The following is a 22,254-nucleotide window of genomic DNA, read 5'->3' as shown; positions in this document are numbered from 1 at the left end:
GGAAAAGTGTGGTTTCCCATGGGCAGCCAACAGAAACCCACAGATGTGTTTATGTAGACCCTTTCAAAGGCTCTGAGCATCCCATACTACTGGGAAGTTTTAAGAGCACACAATATTTACTTCAAATACATGGCAGGGAAGGATGATGGTTAGACTTAAAGTTTGCATTTTGGTTTTCTGGCTAATAGTTTCAGTTTACTTGAAACTCAATAAAGAATTCATTTTTCTTCCCGGATGCTTCGCCAAGGTATGTTTTCTGTAAATAAGTTGATATTCATTCTCAATGATCTGTTAACCTACTTAGTTCCTGGTTGGCTTCTTTCCCTGGTTTATAAGATTGTACAGTCGATACATTCTTAATGAGTTTTTGTTTTATTCTTGGATAAGGAGCATTAAAAAAACTGCCTTTGACTAAACAAAATTGTTTGGTTTAGCCATTAATATTCCTCAGTGGTAGACTTGATTTAAGGTTATGACAATACATTAGTGCCTCCAGCACCCTGACTTTAAATAGATTTCTGCATGATTATGTGATGCATATCTGTCCTAGTGCCTTTCTGTAGGTGACTGGTACTGATTTTCTGATGTTTTCTGGCAGTGTTATTCCATGTGAAAGAAGGCAAAAGCTTGAAAGGAACTGTGGTAATGTCTGGCTTCAGGCAGTTCGTATTTACCTAACAATAAACAGATACACTTCCTGAACCCCCATTTTTTTTCTTACAAAAACCTTAGTGGTGTGAACTGTCCATTAGAAGCCAAAAGACTTAGATACCCACTTCTGCATCTGTTGTCTTTGCTGGGAAAAAACTTGTTGACTTAGTTTCTTCTGAGAAGACTGGTCCCATCCATCTTCTCTGGATCGTATACAAGACATATCACAGATTGTCTTTCAGTTATTCTCTAGAATAGATAGGAGATTTGTCCTCCAATGTGAACAGCTCTGAAGTGCAAATGGTGTATGCATCTTCTCTTTTTTGCAACAGTAAATAGTGGTTTCTGCTTCTTTCTGAGAGTTCCAGAAACTCCAATAAACTAAGCATGTTTATTGTCCAGGCCATGCATTTATGTATCAAAGGATCAAAGGTATGGAGCACCAGGCGTACCATGGCGTGTTCACGAAGTGTGTTGTGCTCTGATCAGAAGCCATGCTTTTCCCCTTACCTGGAAGCTACTTGCTGGGATTGTTGGTCTTTTTCAGTTGCATTTACACTCCAGTGCTCACTCAGGTGTAAAAAAAACCACAGCACAGCCTTTTTTCATCTCTTCTTGCATAAACAGTGGGCTAACTTGAGGTTCCTCAAGTTCTTCTGTCCTTGGGGCTTACTTTGATATTTATCTATTTCCTTACCAAGAAAATTTGCTCATGGGCAACTCCTAATTTTCAGATTCTCCTTAACTATTCTGTTATCTTAGGAGGCAACAACCTCAGAAACCTTTAAAAAGGTTGGTATGGAATTTTAGAGTAAGTGTGCAAGGAGCAGAAAATTGCTATCCATGCTAGGAAAAAAAAGACCTAAAAATTAATGCTTTGCTGATTGGTAGAAAAGTCTGCTGAAAAGTTAGCTAGCAATGTGCATTTCAGAGTCCTAGACATGCTCCTACACTAAGTGAGAACTTGTTTGAATGACAAGTTTTTCAATGCTTATGGGGCTGTCAGTGATGGATGTATCTGAGGAGTCCAAGTTTCTTTTTATTGCTGCTTCTATAAAAGAGCTTTCCCTACTTCAAGGGTCAGATGGTAAGTTACTCTGTCAGACTGCAAGTTGTTATTTGCAACTGAGCATTGTCTTCCTGATATTCAAACAGGGACAGAAAATGGAGCACAACTCAGCTGCTTCTACATATCAGCTGTGGGTGCATGGAGGAGAAGTACTTCCATACTGTCACCTATAAAAATGTCTGGTCAACTAGGAATTTGCCCATGAGGACCATCTGGTTTTCTTTCCTAGGGTGTGAAAACAGAGAAAAGGCTCATTTCTCTGAACTGTCCAAACTGTGTCAACTTACAAAAGTTTTGGGGCAGCCTTAGTGTTAAATCATTCCAAACAACAGCTTTGAAGTTACTTGCACAAAACTAGTCAAAATGCCTATGGCCTCAACTTTGCCATGTCTGGAACAGTCCATAAAACTGTCCTCCCCCATGAAGGGAACACTGTCATACTCATTACCCTGTTGTGGGTATGGCACTGACTGACAGATAGATGTCTTCCTTCTCTGCTGGCAGTGACCAAGGAGGACACTCCTTGACTCAATTTTCCCCTTAGCAGATAGAGAGTTGAAAGCTTCATCTCAGGCTCAATGTGGTCATGTTAGTACTGTGTTTCTTGGGCTGAAGGAATTACAACCATAATAGTAATTACTATTCTTACAGCCATCACTGGTGCTTTCAACTGCTGCTTCATGTCTTAGATGGACTGAACTTCATAGTTAAAGGTCCTATGGCACCAGGACATTTTACTTCCCTCTTCCAATCTGCTTTTGCCCATTCTTATTTCAAGTAGCTGTAGTGTTACACTTCCTAGCTCTATTAAATATATTCTTATTTCTGTAACTGTTTCTTAGAGTAAAAAGAGTGAAAATCAAAACCGAAACTGAGTTTTAATGCAGTTTTGTGACCAAGTTAAGCTCTGTACCTTCTTGCTAATTCAGGAAAGGTGATAACATGGTGTTGGATGGTATTAATGCACTTCATACTTAACAACATGGGTGAAGTACTTACTCTACTTGAAATTGACCCTGAAATAATGGGAACAGCTGAAGGTAAAATACATAAAAACTAAGAAGACAAAATGACTGCCTTGTACAGTACAATTTAGTCATGGTGATTTGTTAGAAGCAACCTCTCATACATGGATTAACCTAACAAATGTACTATTACTGATCAATATGTCCCTGTAGATCTTTACTCACATATAATGAGAAAGCAAAAAATACTAAACCCCAGCAATACAAAAGAAACATGCTTTTAGTAAGGATACATTTCATGTCAAATTCTCCTGTCATGACAGTATTTTACTTACTTCAGGTGCAGGGTGCAAATTGTTCTAACACTTGAACGTGTGAGTCACTTCATTGTCGAGAGTAAGTCTGTTGAAGCTGACAGAGTTGCTCACATGAGTAAAGATTCATGAATACATGGACAGGTCCCTGCAGTATAATCCACCAGTTCATTACTTAGTTTGTTTAATTTTTAAGACTCTCCTCTCTCAACACTGTGTGGGGAAGATAGTTTTTAGAGCTGGAAAAACTGCCTAAAACACTAGGAAGTAAACTTTGTTGATTTTTATTGTCTCTGTTCTTTCAGGTCCATTGAGGACTATAATGAAAGATCTGCATTCAGATGATAATGAAGATGAATCAGATGAAGCAGATGAGAAGGACAATGATTCTGAGTTGGAACAACCTGTAAATACACGAGGAGGAGTCAGGAGTCGCAGGTGAGTGTCTCATGATTGAAAGTGGCCTGCTGACCAAGACATGTAGTCCTTGTTAGTAACAAAGTAAGGTCTGATGTTCTCAGAGGGCTGAGTAGCAAATAGGCAGAAAATTCACTCTTTCTAAAGCATCCACACATAAAAGAGTCCCGTTTAAACTCTAACACAACTAGCTGTTCCTGATACAAACTCTTCCTGTTCTAATCAATACTGTTATGATGATCCTCTGATTTGCTTGACATGCAATTGTGACTTGAGACAAGGAGTTATAATTACTCCCTGGCCTAAATTAGAGAAAATTGTCCTTCAGCTGTTGAATAAGATATTCTATACATAGTCACAAGACCTCTTTGCTCATCAGTTTTAGATTAAGCTGTTAAATTGAATCCAAATCAATGAAATCTGAATTTCAAGTAAATTCTGTGCCACATGGAGTAGATAATGCATAAAAATGCATCAGAGGGTAAACCAAGCATCTGTCAAAGAAATTTTTTAAATTTTTGTTTCTTAAAAGAAGCTTCTGCATCCTTGCTGCAATCTTCAGAAGGCATTCCAAAACTCATCTGGTGTTCAGGCAACTTGAAGCTGCATCCAAATGATGTTCAAGGTTATGGAAGAAGCTGCAACTGCATCTCTCAAGCATTCCACATATTAGGTTCTCTATGTAATTCAGAGGATTTTCCTGTTAGAGCACAGCACCTGAGTGCCAGTATCAGCTACTGCTTGAATGGGAAGATAACAGGAAAACTTTAATGAATGCAGCTGCTTCCCTGGTGTACTTTAGCAGCTGGAATCAAGGAGAAAAAGACCAAGATGACTAGCTTTTTGAGAACTTGTTGTCAGTGATTGTGTAAAGGATTGTTTCAAGCTCAGCTTCTCTCCCTCCAAGTGTGGAGATTTTGTTTCAGTTTCTTGATGGAACTTTAAGGCTATTGGTTTTCTACTCCATTTTGTCCCAAGTAACTAATGGGGTTTTTTTCCAACAAAAAGATACTCCCTGTTGTTCATAAGTAAATGAAGGGTGGAACTGACTAGGAGCTGGGCTTTTTATGGGACCTCTTCTGAGATGCTAAGTTTTAAAATTTTAATCAGGAAAAGCTGTGTTACTTTTGACAATAAACAAGGAACTTTTCAGTAAAACACGTGTTCAGGTGGGAAGTACAGCTGTTTGGAAAGCTTTTAGGAGAGCAGAAAAGTATCCCTAAAGACCACTTTCCTTCTTTGACATAGCTGTGAACTGAGATAGAGAGAAGCAGTTCAATTTTGTAGGCGTTTAACCATTTCTGTAAAGTTAGCTGCTGTTAACTCAGCCAAGATCCGACAGGCATCCTCCTTCTTTGTGCTCCAAAGAGTTTTTTCCAGAGTGCAGCCCTGCTCAGGTGCCTCTCTTCCATGTGACCTTGATTAACAATAGCCTGCTTAGCAAGGGATTGGTCATTGTAAGTCCCTGCCTCAACGTCCAAGGTTGGCTCACCCCGTTTGACAGCCTTTTGTCTGCAGATGTAATGCTGTGGCTCTTTTTTCCACAGGGTTAGTCTGAGTGATGGCAGCGATAGTGATAGCAGCTCAGCTTCCTCACCACTGCGGCATGATCCAGCACCACCTGTACTGAAAACCAGCAACAGCCAGGTAAAAAATACAGTTTGGCTTTGTATTAGCAGTAGACAGAGTTAACATCAAACTCAAGAGTTTATTGATGCATCTCTTGTCCTGTCTCTCACCAGTCTTCATCTAGAAAGAAACAGTATTTTTTTTACTGTAGTAGAAGACACAATAATTTTTACTTTGCATCAGAGTACTTGTTCTAGATTTGTAAGAGCTAACATGGTTGTTGTTTCTGGGGTAGCAACATAGGGTAGTTCGGTTTTTCAAAGAAAATAAAGTAAATTACCTAGAGTTGCAAAATACTCCAGGGACAAATGAGATTAGCTTTTGGGTGGTACCTCTCCCACAATAAGTATAAAATTAAGTATAAAAACTCACATTTTTTTACAAAATAAAACCCACCATTTTTCAGTTTTTTTAAGGAGGCATGATTCATTCCCAGTGTCAATTGCATCATACATAAAGCTGTTAGGACACATGCTGGCTACTAACAGTTGTGATATAGTTAAAATAGTGTCTATGTGCACTAACACAAATTCGTGGTTTAGAGGGTGAGTTTCATAGGTGGGTCTTTTCTACATCTCTTTTCTATAATGGCTTAAATTACCTGGCAGATATTATTTACTTGCCTTTGTTTTTCTATTAAGATTTCCAGCACAAGCTGTAGTACAAATCCCAAATATTATTATTCATGTTAGCAAAGTTCAAATACATTGTGGGGAAAAAAACCCCACAAACTAGGAAGTACTTTGTGCACAGAGAGAAGGAAATTTCATGTCCAGAAAATATTCTTATTTTCTACCACTGTAGGCTCTTCTAAGTTGTCTATACAATAGTTATAAGTTTTTGAGAGGTAGCCTTGAGGTTAAAAAGCTGTCTGTAGGGGTGAAGAATGTTGCATTTACTGACCACATAAGCACAAGAAAAATAGAAAATCTGTCTACGGCTTGTTGTTTAATGAAGACTGATTTCTAAAGAGCCGATGCAATTGTTAAGTAATTGTAAGTCTCAATATCAGCAGCCCACTCAGTCACATCTTTTGTGTTCCTTTGCCTGTCGGTGATTTAGTTGAAGGTCTACCTCCACATTTAGATGTTCCAAACAACAGCTGTGTCAGCTAAAATACCTTCACATACCTTCTTCCATTTCTTTAAATGAGCTAAATTTTATAACTGAGCTGCAAATTGGAAATTTTGGGAAGCATTGTGAGAATTCAAATTGTGTGGACTATAACCACATTTGAAATCTCTTCTTGGTACCTTAATGTTGCTTGCCAGGATGATTTTTACTGATGAAATCAGGTTTGTGCTAACTAAGTTCCTATATAGAGCTGAAGAGGTAAGACTGAGTTTGTGTTTGTATTAGCTTCCTCAGACATGATTAATGCTGTATCTCATCTATAAAGTGCTTAAGATGTTAAATTTAAACTGCATATCAAAAGCATTGTAAGGAAGCTGCTTTTTAAAATATACTGTTATTGACAAGGTTCTGTTTTAATCAAGAATTTTCTTCCTGTGAAAACAATAAATGCATCTAAAAGGTACTGAATCCATGATTAAAGGTCTGGGTTTTTGTAGGGTTGGGTGGGGGGGAGGGTTTAATGACAAAGCTTTGCTGCTGGCCTACACAGCAGTAACCCTAGAGGGTGTTGTACAGAAGTACTAGAATTATTCTTCAAAAATGTATGTTTTGAATCTGAACATTCATCAGTCTTGGCTAATTAAATCAAGTAAGGTTAACTTAGATCTGCAGTCACTTTCACTAGATAGGGAAATAGCTGTCTGCCAGCTGTATTCTTAAGATGCTGGCCAGCTTAGGGAAGACACACGCAATTGAATCATTTGTACCAAGGGAAGGAGAAACAAGAGAGGACTTGGGGGAAAATCTCAGTAAGGCTTCAAGACAACTTGTTCTTACATGCTTTATTTCCTTGTTTTAATTACTAAGTTTTATCCTGTGTTGTGGCTGTTGGGTATGGTTTTGGAGTTAATCATGCTAGTGATGTTAGTCTCACTTAAAATGAAATGTGAAATGTAATCTCCCATTATCTGTGATTACTTAGTTTTCTTTGATGTTTTTCAGAAGAACTGGTTCTATTCTAGGTTAGGAATGATATGGTGATTTTTTAACTTCAAAAAAGCGTTGTGTGTTGAAAAGACGAAAAGAACAATCAACAGTTAATTTTCACCCAAATACTTCTGCCTTTAATTCTAAAAGTTTCAAATCAAGCATGGTGTCCTGCTGCTTGCTGATGTACTCTTCTTGAATCTGTTTCAATATCAGATGAAGCAATCTTGGCTTGTAAGAGTGATTAGAAATGGAAGTGAGAAATGGCATTGAAGGAAGGGTACCATATGAGTGCAAAAGTAATCACTGTCCATCACTCCATTTTTCAGTTATAACTCATACAGTCATTTCAAGGACTGTTTGAAAATCTCTGTTGTCAAAGAAAAGAGAGAGCATTGAGGAGAAAAAAAGAACGGGGAAAGTACAATGGTAATGTTATGTTTCAAAGGCACTGGATGGAGACACCCTCAGCACCATTTTGTACCTGCCAAATCACCTCTTATCCTCCCAGCAGGTGAACGATAGCGGGGAAAAAAACTGTTGAGAAGGCTTTAAGTGATGTAAAATTCCTTCTTTTAAGGATTAATAATATCATTATCACCTCATTCTAGTACATCAGCTTTTTCTGCTGTAAGTTACTTTTTGTTCTGAAAAGTATGAGTAAGTTATGTGGATTAAAAAATGAAAAGCTCAGTTTTGGGTTTCTTTTATTAACAGCAGAATTTTTCCATATAGTGTTGTATCCAGTGATACATTTAATTTTTACAGTATTTTCTTTCTTTTCCAGATTTTAGAAGTGAAAAGTCCAATAAAGCAAAACAAAACAGATAAACAAATGAAGAATGGGGATTGTGATAAGGTAAATAACAATGAGGTAGCAATAAAGTACTCCAGAATAGGATACTACTATAGCAATAAATACTATACTATTGTAGCAATAAACTACTCCAGAATATGTGCTTACCAAATGCCAACCTTTGTTACAGAATGAAAATCTTAGTACATCTTTGCTTTGGACTCCTTTAGGTGCAGATCTTTGTCTATTTTCTTTCTATAATTCTTTTATCTTCTCTCATATTTTGAATTGTTTTTCTTTCTTTTCAATCAGTGATTTGGGAAATTTCACCAGTTGGGACTCTTCCATCTATTTATTTTATCTCCTGTCCGCCATGAGTTTGTACTGTGTTTCACAGAGAAATGAGATGTTGATGAGAATTCACAGATGTATTCCTAGCCCACAAATCAATCAGGGGAAAAAAAGAAAATCTATTTTACAGAATCCTTTCTGAAGGCTGTGCATTAGGAAGTATCAGTGTGATTTAGCATGTTAACTAAAATGACATGAGGCAACTGTCACCATTTAGAGGCAACTGTCACCATTTAACACTGAGATAGTTTGATTTAAATCTGTCAAATGGTTGTGAGCAAGAGACCTCTCAATCCTTCCATGAGTGAACATAACACCATTGCCCACTATGGACAAGTTTCTCTGAAAGCTTGTATTTTACTGGTATTCATGTCAATTTTGTAATAGTATTAGGAAAAATATTGCAGCATCTCGATTTTTAGAATGCAGATTTTTATCTACAGTACCTAGATTTTTAGTGCTCTGATATTTTGGTTTGCATTTGGGTTGCTTAGGTTGAGTGCCATATCTTGTTCTGCTTACAAGCAAAAGAACCCCAGTTTTCAATGGCTCAGGAGCCATTTCTGAAGGAGAAAGTTGATAATAAGGTAGAGAGGTGAGCCATGTTTGACATCCCAGGAAAGAAGCACTAAAATTTACCTTTGGATTAATCTTGCGTAGTCTTTATTTCCCTGTTGACACAAAAGAAATAATTGCATACCTCTAGAGAAAAAGATTGATTTGATTTTGGATTTTGAATCTTTGGGTTTGGTTCTTATGTAAAAAGATGGGATATGTTTTCTAAAGATGATGTTTTGGCATCCCCAGTCTTACGATGCTTTCTGGCACAGTTGAGATACAGAGATTATCAGCAAATGACCACCTATGAAGATTTCTGTCAGTGTGAAATATCTTAAAAAACCACAAAAAATTACATTTGTATTAAGCTAGAGAATGCCGGACTATTAATAAAAAATACGCCTCAAAGAAGAGTTTGGTCTTACCTCAAGTCGTGTGTGCTGTACTGTTTGAAGGATTTAAAGCTATTTAGAGAGCATCCAAAGGGGGTCTGCAAACACAGGGAAAGGCCTAGATGGAAGGTTTATGAGGAGCCACTGAGGTCCCTTGGTCTGTCCAGCCTGGAGGAGACTGCAGGGGGACAATTCGTTGACTGAGGGAAGACATCCTGAGAGGAAGAGGAGGAGCGGGCACTGATCTCTTCTCCATGGTGACCAGTGGCATGACCTGAGGGAATGGCCTGAAGCTGAGTCAGGAGAGATTGGATAAAGGTTCTTCACCGAGAGGGTGGCCAGGCCGCAGAATGGGCTCCCCAGCAAACTGGTCACAGCACCAGCCTGAGGAGTTCAAGAAGCTCAGAGAATGGACAATGTTCTCAGGCACATGCTGTGACCCTTGGCACTGTGCTGTGCAGAGCCAAGAGTTGGACTCAGTGATCCCTCTGGGTCTATTCCAGCTCAGGATATTTATTGCAACATTTAAAATAAGATTTCTGTTTCTACTGGTTTTGAAGACATCTGAAGTTTATGAATTATATTGCTGCAACTTAATTAACAAGCTGTTTATGGGGGGGAATTTGTTTTTAGGCATATCTTGATGAACTAGTAGAGCTCCACAGAAGATTAATGACATTGAGAGAGAGACATGTACTGCAGCAGGTGAGAAGCATTCTCATGCACTATCACAGTGTGCTCTTTGAAATTCTGAAGTCACATCTATTTCTTTTTTTCTTTCATTTAAAACTCTGTGATCAATTGTAGGTTATCGGTTAAAAACTCTGCTATCAATTTTAATAGCCTTCAAGCCTGTATAGTCCATAGAAGTCCATTACCTCTTACACTGCAGTTTTGGGAATTTTTGTGCTTGATATTAAGTGTGTAACTGTGTTGTCTCTCTAAATGACAAATTTAAAAAAAAATGCCTGAGGTATGTTTTTCACCAGTTTGTTGTTACATTTATTAACATACTGTATCAGTAATTATGAAAGCAGGATGGGAGAATGGACGTAGCTGTGCACTGTGACTTGATAAAAATCTTGTGGCTTCTTTCCTGAAAATGACCAACCTTGTCTCAGAAACAACTGAAGTGGTTTTTTTTCCCATGGAAAACAGAAAACATAAAATTCAATGCAAAGCCCACTTTGAAGGAAAACATAATATATTCCTTGAATCTTCTGAAGTCTTAGAATGAGTAAAATATGAAAACGTCCAAACCAAAAAGGCTGCAAATTTATTGAAAGGTTGTGCAATGGTAAGAGCAAAGAAAGTTTTCTTGAGTTTGGGTGGTATTGTCAGGTACTGGATTGGATTGAAATCTTTGAAGATTAAACAGTAAGCACTGTCAACAAAGTAGATGCAATTGTAGCACAGATGGTTTTATTATGTTTTAGAGATGTTGTAAAGAGGAAAATTTTTGCCACTTCTAAAAGATTGCAATCACTTGTCAAATTTTTCGACAAATTTTTTGGGAGCTCCAGCATAATCTGCTTTGTTAGTTCAGGCTCCATATTGTGAGTAAAGATGAGAAAACTATTGAGAGGTCATTGAAAAGGAAAATCTTGGTTAAGGATATTCTTAATTAAAGATGAATTTAAGTAACTTTGTCAGATTTTGTCTTATAACACACAGTGATGCATATTCATTACCCTTCATATTTAATGTACTGTTGCCTCCCAAGTTTCCTTTTCCTGCAAAGGGAACCAAAGCATGCTTTCAGAATGGTAGCAGGGCCAAATTTTTATCTACATAGGGAAATAATTTTGTAGGAGGCTAAGATATAGGAATTGCAACACCCTATCCACTTTGCATTGTCCATTGATTCTCAAAGACTTCACATTAAAATTGAATCTGGAAAATACACTGTGTAGTAAAAATTCCCACTTGTCCCACTTTGCTTCCTGAGCACTCAATTCCCCAGTTATCCAAGGCATAGCTTCCAAGCAGCATCAGTTCTGATTCACATCAGTGGCCAGTGCTGCTGTTACTAGTGCAGAACTGAACCGCTGTCCCAGCCTGGGCAGTCATGCCATGAACCCAGCTTTCACTGAGGGCTTCAGACCATGGCTTCATGTGGAATTTTGGAAAAGAAAATCAACTTCAAAACATTTTGTGCAGAGCAAATATAAAAACAAGAAGGAAACCTTCTTTTTATTCCCATGATGGTGGTATAGAGATTTTGAAATCCTGACAGGATAAGCCTGGAGTAGCCAGATCTGACTCCACAACTGAGCCTACTCTGAGCAGGGGCTGGGACTAGCAAAATCTTTTCCAAATGGAATTATTTGGCCATCCTAAGAAATACTTTCAAAGTAAGTAAAGTGCTTCAAGTCAAATGCCTCATTGTCTTTCTCACTGGCAGCGCTTATTTGGTGATGAAGAATTATTTTGTCTTTGTTAGAAAAATAATGGGTTTGTCCACTAAATTGTGTTCATTCTAATATTAGAGTACTGTTATAGTAAGCTTTGTGGGAGCTTACTAATACAAGGAAAAGGTCATGTGAAAAGAAACATAACTGAGCTGGAAATTTAGAGTATCCTAGTCTGAGTAAATGAAAAAGAGCAGTATACTCTTGTGTGTTTTAAAGTAAACTTTTTTTTTCTCTTGAGACAATTTGTCAAACCAGAGAAAGCATTCATTCATGAGCTTGGCCTCACAACTTGCATTAGGAGTGAGGCATTTTAATGCTGTAGTCCATGATTACTTATACATTATTATTTACATTATGAAAGTTTGGTTGATGTAGAACTGGTGTTGCCTTCCTGGGGGAAATTGTTCTTGCAGATTGTTTCCTATGTTTCAGAGCTTTTGCAGGCTGTTGGTACAGCCCCAGTGAAAGCTGGATTTATGGCCAGGCTTGTAGGCTGGGTCAGGGATTCAGTTCTTCTGGGAACAACACCATGATACTACAGAGGTCTACCAGGAGTCAGTGGAAGAGCCAACTTACTTACCTTTTAGGCTGTTTGCACTAGTGAATTGTCTATGCTGCTGTAAAACAAAACACAGCTTAGTTTTAAAACCTTTAATCCTTTAACATTCTGCAACTCATTAATTCATGTGATTTTATCCATTTACAGAAATATATTCCCAGTACTGAATGGATAATTTGCAGAGAATCAGTGCTTCTCAACATTAAAAATAATCTGCCATCCCATCTTAAGTGTCCTTACTGCTTTGCAGCTATGTAGTTAATGTAAAATACTTCCAGTGTGCACAGAAATTCAAAAGATACAGAGCTGAGAAAGTCTCTAGGAATTAATATGAAACTTCTGCACTAAGAAATACATAGAGATTGTAGGAAATACAAAGGTGAGAACAGCAAGGTGCAAAACTGCATAATGGGATTGTGGTTACTGCATGAGAAGAGGGATCAAATGCAAAAATATGCAGCAGAAAACTGTAGACAGCTGCAAGAGTTTTAGAGGTGTTGGTGTTGAAGTGGAATGGTGATGGATTCGTGTGTTCCTGAATGGCGGCTGTCATCTTGTTAGTTTGTGTCAGGGCAGGTAAGTCTCTTACCCAGAGACTTGCAAAAGAACAATGAAGGTATTGATACCGTGTAAAAGCGTGGGCTTTTAAAACTTACACTGAGGAACATGAAAAGGATTTTCTTTTTTAAATTTTTTTTCCCAATTTTAGTTGTTACCAAGTCCATGGGCATGACAGCAAACAGGAATGCAGCCAAATTGAGAAATGAGAAAAATATATCTTTGTGAATGTGGTTCTTTCCCAAGAGTGGCATTCTCTTTGAGACAGTTAAAGGAAGATGAGAAAGAGAGAAGCCAGGAGCAATGTGGGACTACACTGCAAGTGCTCAGATACATAATGAAATAATTCTGATGTTAGATGCAACTTATATAAGAATTGCCTGAGAGGGAGAAGATATGTGAAGAACATTTGACCAAAAAATCAGTCCTGTGAGCAGTTTTTATATGAATATTGGACTGTGGCAAGACAGAAGTTGGTCTGAAATGACATTTACAAAGAAATTCCTCTACCACATCTCTCACTGTAAGGAAAGAGGTTGGAATTTACAGTGATGAGGCTTTTTTTTTTTTTTTTTTAACTGAGTCTGCAAACAGATATGAATGCTGCATATCCAATATATTCAAATTAATTTGGCTGGCTAAAGCAGTGTTTTTAACTCTGCATTTTCAGTGAAGAAAATGTTAGCACAACCCCATGAAAGGCAGCAATATTTCTGGTAACTTTTTAATCTTATTTTGAGGCATCAGAAGTCATATTTTCAGCTGGTAAAAAATCCAAAAGCCAGTGCATTAGGCAGCACAGGCTTAAGGAAAAAATCGAGAGTTTGCAGCATAGCTGAAAACTACGTTACTCATGTTCTGAAGGTGCTTAACTTCAGATGGCAACTATCTTCTTAGAATTTTCTGCCAGGGGCAGCCTGGAGGTCTGGAAACTATCACATGGCCTAAAACCCTCCACAAATTGAAAAATGACTGTCATTAGTTGCACTTTGGCTTCCTTATACAAACACACTCATTTGCTTGTTTAAAGGCTGATAAATAGTTATACTATGATGGATAATGATGAAACTGAGCTGGAGAGACATTATGTAAACAGAGACGTAATTTACTGCAGAAAAGCAAAGCTTATACAGCAGAAACAAATGGGATATTTTTGTTCTTTGCAGCCTGAGCTTTTGGAATAAAGCATTTTAATGCTACATTTTTAATGTTAGAACTGTTAGACTTCCTAGCAACTAATCTCAACCTTTTATTCTTTTTGAAGAATTTCTGAATAGCTCAAGGATGAATATGGTAATACTGTAGGTCCTGAATTCCTCATTGACTGGCACACAGGCAGGTGTTTTTCATTGGGCTATCTGGGTTTATCTTGATACATTTTTGTACATCCATTAAAGCCTTTGGGGTTGATTTCAGTCATTTGCCAGGTGCCCAGACATAGCGACTGTATCTCTTGGGGGCTGGATGAGGGATATATTTAAAATATTTATGTTTCCCTTGACCTAGAGCTTAAAAGGCCAAAGCAGAACTTGATCAATAGAAGTCCTTATCCATTTCTTAAAATATGCAGCACTGTTTAAAAATACATGTGTTAACACTTTCATATAATCTTTGTTTCTAAAATCAAGTATATTTCAGTGGGGGTTATTAGGAGTAGTATTCTTCCACAGTAACACAAGGAAGCGATAACAGAGTTGTTCAACGTAGCTGCATTTTCCTGGCCGCTGCTTCTGTAAACTTCTTGTGCAGCCATTTTTTTGTCTCACAGTGGATATTCAGATAGCAAGCCCAAGATTAGATTCCAAACTTTACAAAAGGAGGCTGGATTGACTACTTACCTTTGCTTTTGTCTTAGATGAAGTTCAAGACAGTGGCAAAAATGATAATATTAATACATATCAAAGTTTGCTTCTTTGAATCAATCAGTTTTTTCCCACTGGATTATTTTTTTCCTCATGTCAATTGCAGAACAACAGTAGGGGATGGAAAAGTGTTGCAAGAATCTGTGACTCAACAAGTAGACAAATGAAGTTAGTAATTTTAGATTAAAAATTCCAATATAGAAAAGAAGTTGGAAGCAAGAGGTACAAATTTAAATGATGTGTTAATAAAAGCAAGATTTTTTCCAGGTGCTTTCAGAATTTTGGGCTGCTGTAAACCAAATTAAACAGATTTTATTTTTCTATTTTCCCATCTTTGAAAACAAAGGGTGATCAAAAATGGAGATTTTTATTGTAACAAGTATTTCCCTTTTATTGTCTTTTTCTTGTGTCCATTCTATTTAATCTGTTCTTGGTTGTGTCATTCCATGCCTGACAATACGCATTTCATATTTCATTTATCATTAACATAGTCTTTACTTCTGTGGTCTGAGAAGAAAAAATACCTGTTTATGTAATGACATGGAAAGTGGAAATCTACAAAATATTTAGTTTAAATTCATTGTTCTTTGTGAAATTGGGTATTCCTAACAGATTTGTCTTCTTAAGGTACATTGTGTAACCCATGTGTGCATACATCTGTATCTCCAGCTGTGGAACAGGAATTGCAGTCAGAGCAACAGAGCTCAAAACAATCAAGGAATATCTCGCAGTAGTGTTTCAGTGGAGGTGTATGTGGAAGCCCCAGAACTAAATGGGTTTCAAATTGGAGGTTGCAGTCAGGATTTGGAGTGCAGCACAAGGGGTGGTTGGAAGGACTGAGAAGAGCAGTGTTGTTCTGTCAGTCCATGAGCTACCCAGAGGCCACTTTGGGGTGGAGTGCCTTTCTGTGTGCCCTTGGCATGTCTGTTCCTTGGAATGAAACTGCACATAAGAGATTTTTAGCAGCTGTGTGCTGGCACTGTGTTAGCCCTCTCTGACAAATAATGCTTTGGCTTTTCGAGATGCTCAATATTATTTTGGAGGTAGGTATGCTCCTGGAACTTAAAATATCTGGAGGTTTTTTTTACAGCAATTCTGTTTTGTGTATGACCACTCTTCAAAAATACAGACTTCGGTTTAAAGACTAAAAATGTCACAACTGCAGAAAGGCACAATTTAGGTGTCTACTGTTGATTTCACAGAAATGTAGGATGGTTAAGGTTGGAAGGAATCTCTGGTGGTCACAAAGACATGTAGAGCCAATTGCCTGGAACTATGTCAAATGACTTTGAAATATCTCCAAGGATGAAGACCCCACAACCTAAGTGATGTTATGACTGTACTGGGAGTCCTTCCATGTTTGTTTGGCTAAAAAAACCCAAAAAAACCATCTCTGTTACTCAAAAAGTGACTGCTACTGTGTGTGAACTAACAGTTCATGTAAGATCTCTTGTATTAATTTTTTTTTATAATAGGGACTGGACTCTCTAAGGGTTTCTTTTCCTCGCTCGCAGAAAAGCTTATGTAATTTATTTCCTAATGTAACCTGCTTAGCAGCTATGCACATAATATTCCAGAGGTCTACCTGGGATTTTTAATTATTTGTTTGAGCTTAAGGGTATAATGTTCCCCCTTCCTCTCCTTTTTTTAAATTGACTTAGAAAATAAGCAGATTTTCTTTGAGCATTTGAAAAATATATTGTCAATGCTAAATGTTTGCGGCAACAACACATGACTTTATGGTGGATGATGATCTAAAAAAAAAAAACAAGATACTGTAATCTGGTCAATAATGCATGTCAGAAAGAAAGTGAATGATAAGGATAATGGTTAAACCTGCAAGTATTGGGGCAATTTGACTCATCTTAGATCTTTCATATGGTGCTTTTTTATACTTACAGTGGGCATGTAAAACTTCTGGAATTTCCAATTGCATATTTTCTTTTCTTTCAGATAGTAAATCTTATAGAAGAAACTGGACACTTTCATATCACAAATACAACCTTTGACTTTGATCTTTGTTCACTGGACAAAACCACAGTCCGTAAACTACAGAGTTATCTGGAAACATCTGGAACCTCCTGAGGATTCAGCATATGGCTGTGTCAAAAACTGTTCTTTAAATGATGTATGCAGAATGATGCGACCAAAATGGAGGGGAAAAAAAACCAAAAACCTCTTCAGCTTTTATTTTTCCTTAAAGCCAGTCTCTTGATAAGGGAGAGCAAAAGTGACCAGACTCAGAGGACCACTCTTCTCAAGAAGAAAATGCTCTGGAAGAGTTTGCCTGGATAGCCTTGAAAAACAAACACAGAAAAACAAACAAAAATACTTGTTCTTAATGAATGTGTATGATATCATGTATCTCTCTCTGTGGTATTCAAGTCCACAAGATGAATGCATGTTCAACACACTGCCTTACTACATAACTGATCTATTTATTGTTGCATACATGTATCTTAAAGTCAGTGAGTCACTGAGTGACGCTACCAGATATTGCAAGTAGTGGGGTCCCTTGTGTGCTCTTTTGATGCAGAACTTTCACAAGCCTAGTAACCTTATTCACATTGAAATGCCACTTCTTGCTATCTTTCTTTAGTCAATTAAAACACTACAGTCTTGATTCCACCTCTGCAATTCTGGAAAACAAGATACAAATGTGGCAACCAAGCAGTGGTCCTGTATTTCATTTCCTGTCTACCACAGTAGGTTGGACCACAGCAAGTTGGACTGCGGGTCCTTGATTCTATCCACTTATTGATATTGACCATGGTTAAAAAGTGCACCAAATAGGTTCATATGACTCGCTGTCTAGCCTCAGTGAATAAACCAATAAGACATTCAACAAAAAATGCTATGTACTGTCCTGAATCTGGCAACTCTTGCAGTCTACATTTTTGTGTCCATTTAAATGTTGCAAAACTAAATATACATTAGAGTGAAGGTGTTCTGCAGGAGTGTATGATAAAAGAAAAAGTACTGGTCCTGTCTTTAAAGAACATGTTGTAGAAAATTCTTAATTTGGAGCTATTTATTACTTTGAGTTTCAACACTCTTCTGCTGTGTGTGACTCACTTCTACCATAAAACTTTTTGCATAACATTTTTGTTCGTTCATATAGTATATGATCTGCTTAGTTTGTTTTGGGGATTTTTTTCTGATTTAGTTTGTTTTTTTACAACTGCTAAATTAAAACCTTTTATTTGAAAAGATAAAAAAATTTTGTTATACAGTTAAATAAATACATGAAATAAATACATGTATGATATCATCTGTATGTGTGTTTATATATACACGTGTACCACACCTGTGTATATATATATATACATACACACATACATGCACATATGCTTTTTAAACTTTGCAGATTTTGGTATCTGTTTGATAACCTTATTGTGTTTCCAGAAGAATTTCTTGTCTATAAAAATGAGTATTCCTTCATACCATCCATTATTTCTTGAAATCTGGATCCTTTTTCATGCATGAGCAAATGAGAGTATACTCAGCAAACTGAGTATACTCAGTTTCACATCAACGCTTCATGCTCTCATATTGCTGATGGTTTCTTGATGAAATCATTGCCTTTATGTGAAAAATTCAAATTATTAAATGACAAGAGAAAATAATAATTTTAAAAATACTTCTGGATGCAAAGGTTTATTCAGGTTTACCAGACTGATAAATGTATCTTGTTGCTAGACAGGCCAGTATGTCATGTGTATGCTTATTATGCCACATGTAGTCTCTATGTGTAGAGCTAAACAGTAGTATCTTTATGACTTACTGTTTAATGTGCACAGTTAGTGCAGCACTGAAAAACTATTGGGGTTATTTCTTATTCAGATGGTAAATCTTAATACTGTTTCTTTAAGTCCAAAGAAAATTTTACACTTTACTCTTTTTGAAAGGGCACGATACATATTGGGTTGGGGGGCTTTTTTCTTATTTAAAATGTTTGATCATACTCCGCAGGAAGTCCTCCTTAGGCTTCTGAAGAATAAGTGTACTTTTTCAGTAATGTTATGACTCTTATTGATGATTGGCATGAAGCATACTTGAAGCGTTATGTTGTTCTTTTAAGTCCATGTCTTAATGTGCAATTGGGGAGGGGATGGAGGACTGGGAGTGTAATGTTAACTTTACTATTGACAGAAGGCAGGTGACGATGGGGAAGGGAAAAGGGGTGCATGTAAAGGGGATAAACTTCAATTTTTATTGATTGTTTTATATAAAAATGTTTGGTAATCTAAAGGCAACCTTAAAAACCTTTGGTCTACAAATGTGTGTTCAACTTTCCTGTCTTCTAGTTATACCAGATGTATATGGAAATTTGTCCACTTAGACTTTTCTAAGTCTTGTGGTAAAGACTCATTGAGTTTCAGAAGGGGATACTTCTAGTACAACTATTGCACTGTTTTTGTAGAAATGGTGAAATGAATCATTTTACCCTTAAAATACCAGATAAGCTTTATTGTACACTGATAACAGGGGTGGAGGAAAGGAGAAACTAGGTGAATAGGCATAAAAGGGAGATGACATCAATTACAGTATCAAGTCAGTGCTGAATTTCATGCAAACTGTGGATGATCCTTAAACTCTTCAATTTTCTAATTCAATGAGAGAGAGAAAATAGACTGTTGGTGTTGACTTTTTCACAAAACTCTGATAGAAATAGAGTGACTATGTTTTGATCTAAATCTTGAAGTTAGCCATTTTCATCTAATTTTGTATATGGAAACAAAATAAATCTATGTTCACCTAATTTCAGACATTCATATTTCTCTTGAAGGAAAAACAAGAAGATACCCTTCCAAGTCTTTAAAGTCTATAGGCATTGATCTTTGGGATGGGTTAAAGTGTTTTGGCAACAAATGTTTTGAAGTCTTACTTAGCATAAAGCTCTTTAAAACAGTTATATAAGAGACTTTGGACCAAACAGAGTTTAGCAGTAAGTTCCAATATCTAGAGTAATTCTCAGCATGAGTCGCTGTTACTAGAGCAGTAGTTGTATCCAGTAGCAAAGACAGTTTTCTCACTAGAAACTTTCCTCCTCAGAAAGTGGATGTCCAATTGGGCAGACAATTAAAAAAAAGTAAAATTTAATTTTAAAATTTTTTTACACATTCTAATCAGCTGAGAGGCTTTACAAAACCTCCAGTATCATCTAAATTAGAAGGCCATCTTACTCCATGCTAAAGAAAAAGAGCTAGAAGGGAGGAAGGGGCCTCCTTTCCTCCTCTCATACACTGAAGTGGAGAGAGTCTTCCAAGGTAAAACTAAATCCGTGCTCACTCTTCAGCCTTTGGACTGTAAGAAATGGTTGATCATTTCTCTCTCTCTTCATTGGTTTGGTGTTTTTAGGAAAAGTCTATGCTTTCAATTTCAGAAACAAAATGCACACAGTACAGTGCATTTGGAGAGCCCAGTATATTTCTATTAAAGTTTCTTTTAGTCTCTGGGAAGGAAATTACAAGCTCTTGGGTTTTGCCTGGCCCATTGTTCTTCTTTCCCATTCTCACAGTGAAATAAAGTACTTTCACAATCTAGTTTGAGTCCTTGGTCCTTACTTGGTATAATCTTCCTTTCCTAGAAGCTATGCCAGTGTTTTGGGGTCTCTTGAATGACCCATTGGTTCCAAGACCTGTCACTTAGTTTGAAAAATTGATGGGAAAACTGTAGAATTGCCTGAAGTGAAAACTGCCTCATTCATTTGGTTTTGTTGTATGCATTATCTTACTCCAGACACTGCTCTGATGGTAGGATGTTTGATTTGTTCAGATACACCATATCCTATCTTTTACCACTTGCAGTTTGATTGCAAACTATCTTTTAGTAAACTCCTGTTTCAGTCTACAGAGTCTGTTTTGTGTTTGCTCATTGGTCTGTGGTTTGCAGAAATTAAGCATCACAATGAAAATTTTGTCAGGTTTTCACCCACAGCAGGAGCTAGGAGAAACTACAGAAATAAGCAGTGAAATAAGAGATGTTCCAAAGTTTAACAAGTGTGAGGCATGTGTTTTTATACTCAATAGTTTTCTTAATTGTCAAGCAGTGTACAGTAGAATGTAGTGTACACCAGGAAGCTACTCTATACTACTCTATACACTGTACGGAGCCTTACTGCTGGGCATAAAAGCCTTACTAACAGATGACAGGGACTAAAACATATATATCTGCTGTGCTTTTGTGCATGCTTGGAAGTTAATCAGTGCATTAATGCTGCTAAACCAATGACATTTACAAGGCTGGCTCAGTGTCTGGACAGATAAATTAACATCAAAGCACGCTCACTGTAAGAGCCTTGCATTTGATGAGCAGCAAGAAATGCTACTGTGACTAGACAGGAATGAGAACAAAGTCCTGGGGTGTGGGGTGGAGTGGGGAGAAAGAAAAAAAGGTGTAAAGAAGAGATGCAATAGTACAACTGCCTTGGTTTGTCACTGTAAAATCTGGAGTTCTTGATGAGTAGAAACAGAGAGAGATAGAGATTGCAGCAACATAAAAAAATTTAAGGCATTTTATTGTTTGGGATGCTAATGTCTCTTTCACGTTTGTTTCAGTATTCTGTCTGACTTACATTCTATGTTTTACCTCAGTCAGGCTGATTGTACTACAAAGTGGTAGTCTTGCATTTTTCATTTACTTTAATATTGCTAGTCTTGAAATTTGAGTGAAGTCAAATATAAGTCTGCGAATGCAGCAGATGTATTTTTATTATCATTCACTATAATTCTGACTGGAAGTTACCATTTCCCAAATCTTCCATCAAATGGAGTATGCATTTTCATATGTTCCTTTACAGAGCTGATGCTATAAACCTGCAATTTCTGTAAGTAAATATCACCCTTCTCATCACAGCAAATAATGAATTATTAACTGTTATCATTGCTCACAGAGACAGAATGCAACATCTGAGTCTTATTTAGGAAAGAATGGGTTTGTGAAGGTGTCAGATACAGCTTTTTAACAAGACCTAGAAATAAAGCTTATCTCTTTTCAGGAGGAAAAGGACAAGAAGTATTTACTTTAAATATTTCTACTCTGATAATGCTGGGGTTTTCCTACTATTACATTCCTCTTTCAAATCTTTAGGCATCTAATAACCAATGACTACATACAAACCATTAAAGAATCAAAGGAATTGAAAATACAAGCAAGCTTGTATTAAAATCCTGATTGTGCAAGGAGTAAGGTCATAATGCTGATACTGCTTTCAGTGCAGGGCAGACATTCCTAGCACATGTGGTTTGTGTATCCTCATCTGAGTGGGTGGTCTAGAAAATGGTGCAAAATGCAGCGGGAGGGCTCCGTTTTTGAGTGGTGCAGAGGAAACATTCATTACATGCTCAGCCAGAACCACCCAGGCTATCCAAGAAGCAGTTTTCTTTCAACTTTTATGAGCAGCTACGTTTTCACTTTGCCTATGCAGCTAAATATTTTAATTCTTTTTTTACAACTCTGTTAGTTCCCAAATGTAAGTTCCGTGCTTGCTAGGCACCTGGTTAGGTTTGGAGTGAGGTTGTTGTGATGTGGCTGTTTCTTTGGGAAGGTCGTAAGACAGGAGCGAAACATGGTTGTGACTCCTTTATTATTATTGTTACTATTTTCTGCTTCTAACAAGTATAAGCCTCTGAAATATTTACTCTCAAAAATTGCCT

The 22,254-nt window shown here is 37.2% G+C and overlaps 1 protein-coding gene across 3 annotated transcripts in view; it reads left to right on the top strand.

Annotated features, from left to right (window-relative positions):
* Positions 1-20,133, top strand: part of MLLT3 (MLLT3 super elongation complex subunit) — a 116,740-nt gene extending 96,607 nt beyond the window's left edge. For all 3 annotated transcript variants that reach the window (XM_084225347.1, XM_084225346.1, XM_084225345.1), the window contains 5 exons: positions 3,305-3,437; positions 4,964-5,063; positions 7,894-7,965; positions 9,837-9,908; positions 16,550-20,133. In XM_084225347.1, coding sequence (XP_084081473.1) covers positions 3,305-3,437; positions 4,964-5,063; positions 7,894-7,965; positions 9,837-9,908; positions 16,550-16,681 — 509 coding nt within the window. In that variant the 3' untranslated portion in view covers positions 16,682-20,133. The remainder of the gene's footprint in view (positions 1-3,304; positions 3,438-4,963; positions 5,064-7,893; positions 7,966-9,836; positions 9,909-16,549) is intronic.
* Positions 20,134-22,254: the final 2,121 nt, after the last annotated feature.

The sequence above is a fragment of the Fringilla coelebs genome, assembly GCF_963513975.1.
Source record: "Fringilla coelebs genome assembly, chromosome: Z".
Taxonomy (NCBI): domain Eukaryota; kingdom Metazoa; phylum Chordata; class Aves; order Passeriformes; family Fringillidae; genus Fringilla; species Fringilla coelebs.
This window is presented reverse-complemented; position numbering and strand designations above follow the sequence as displayed.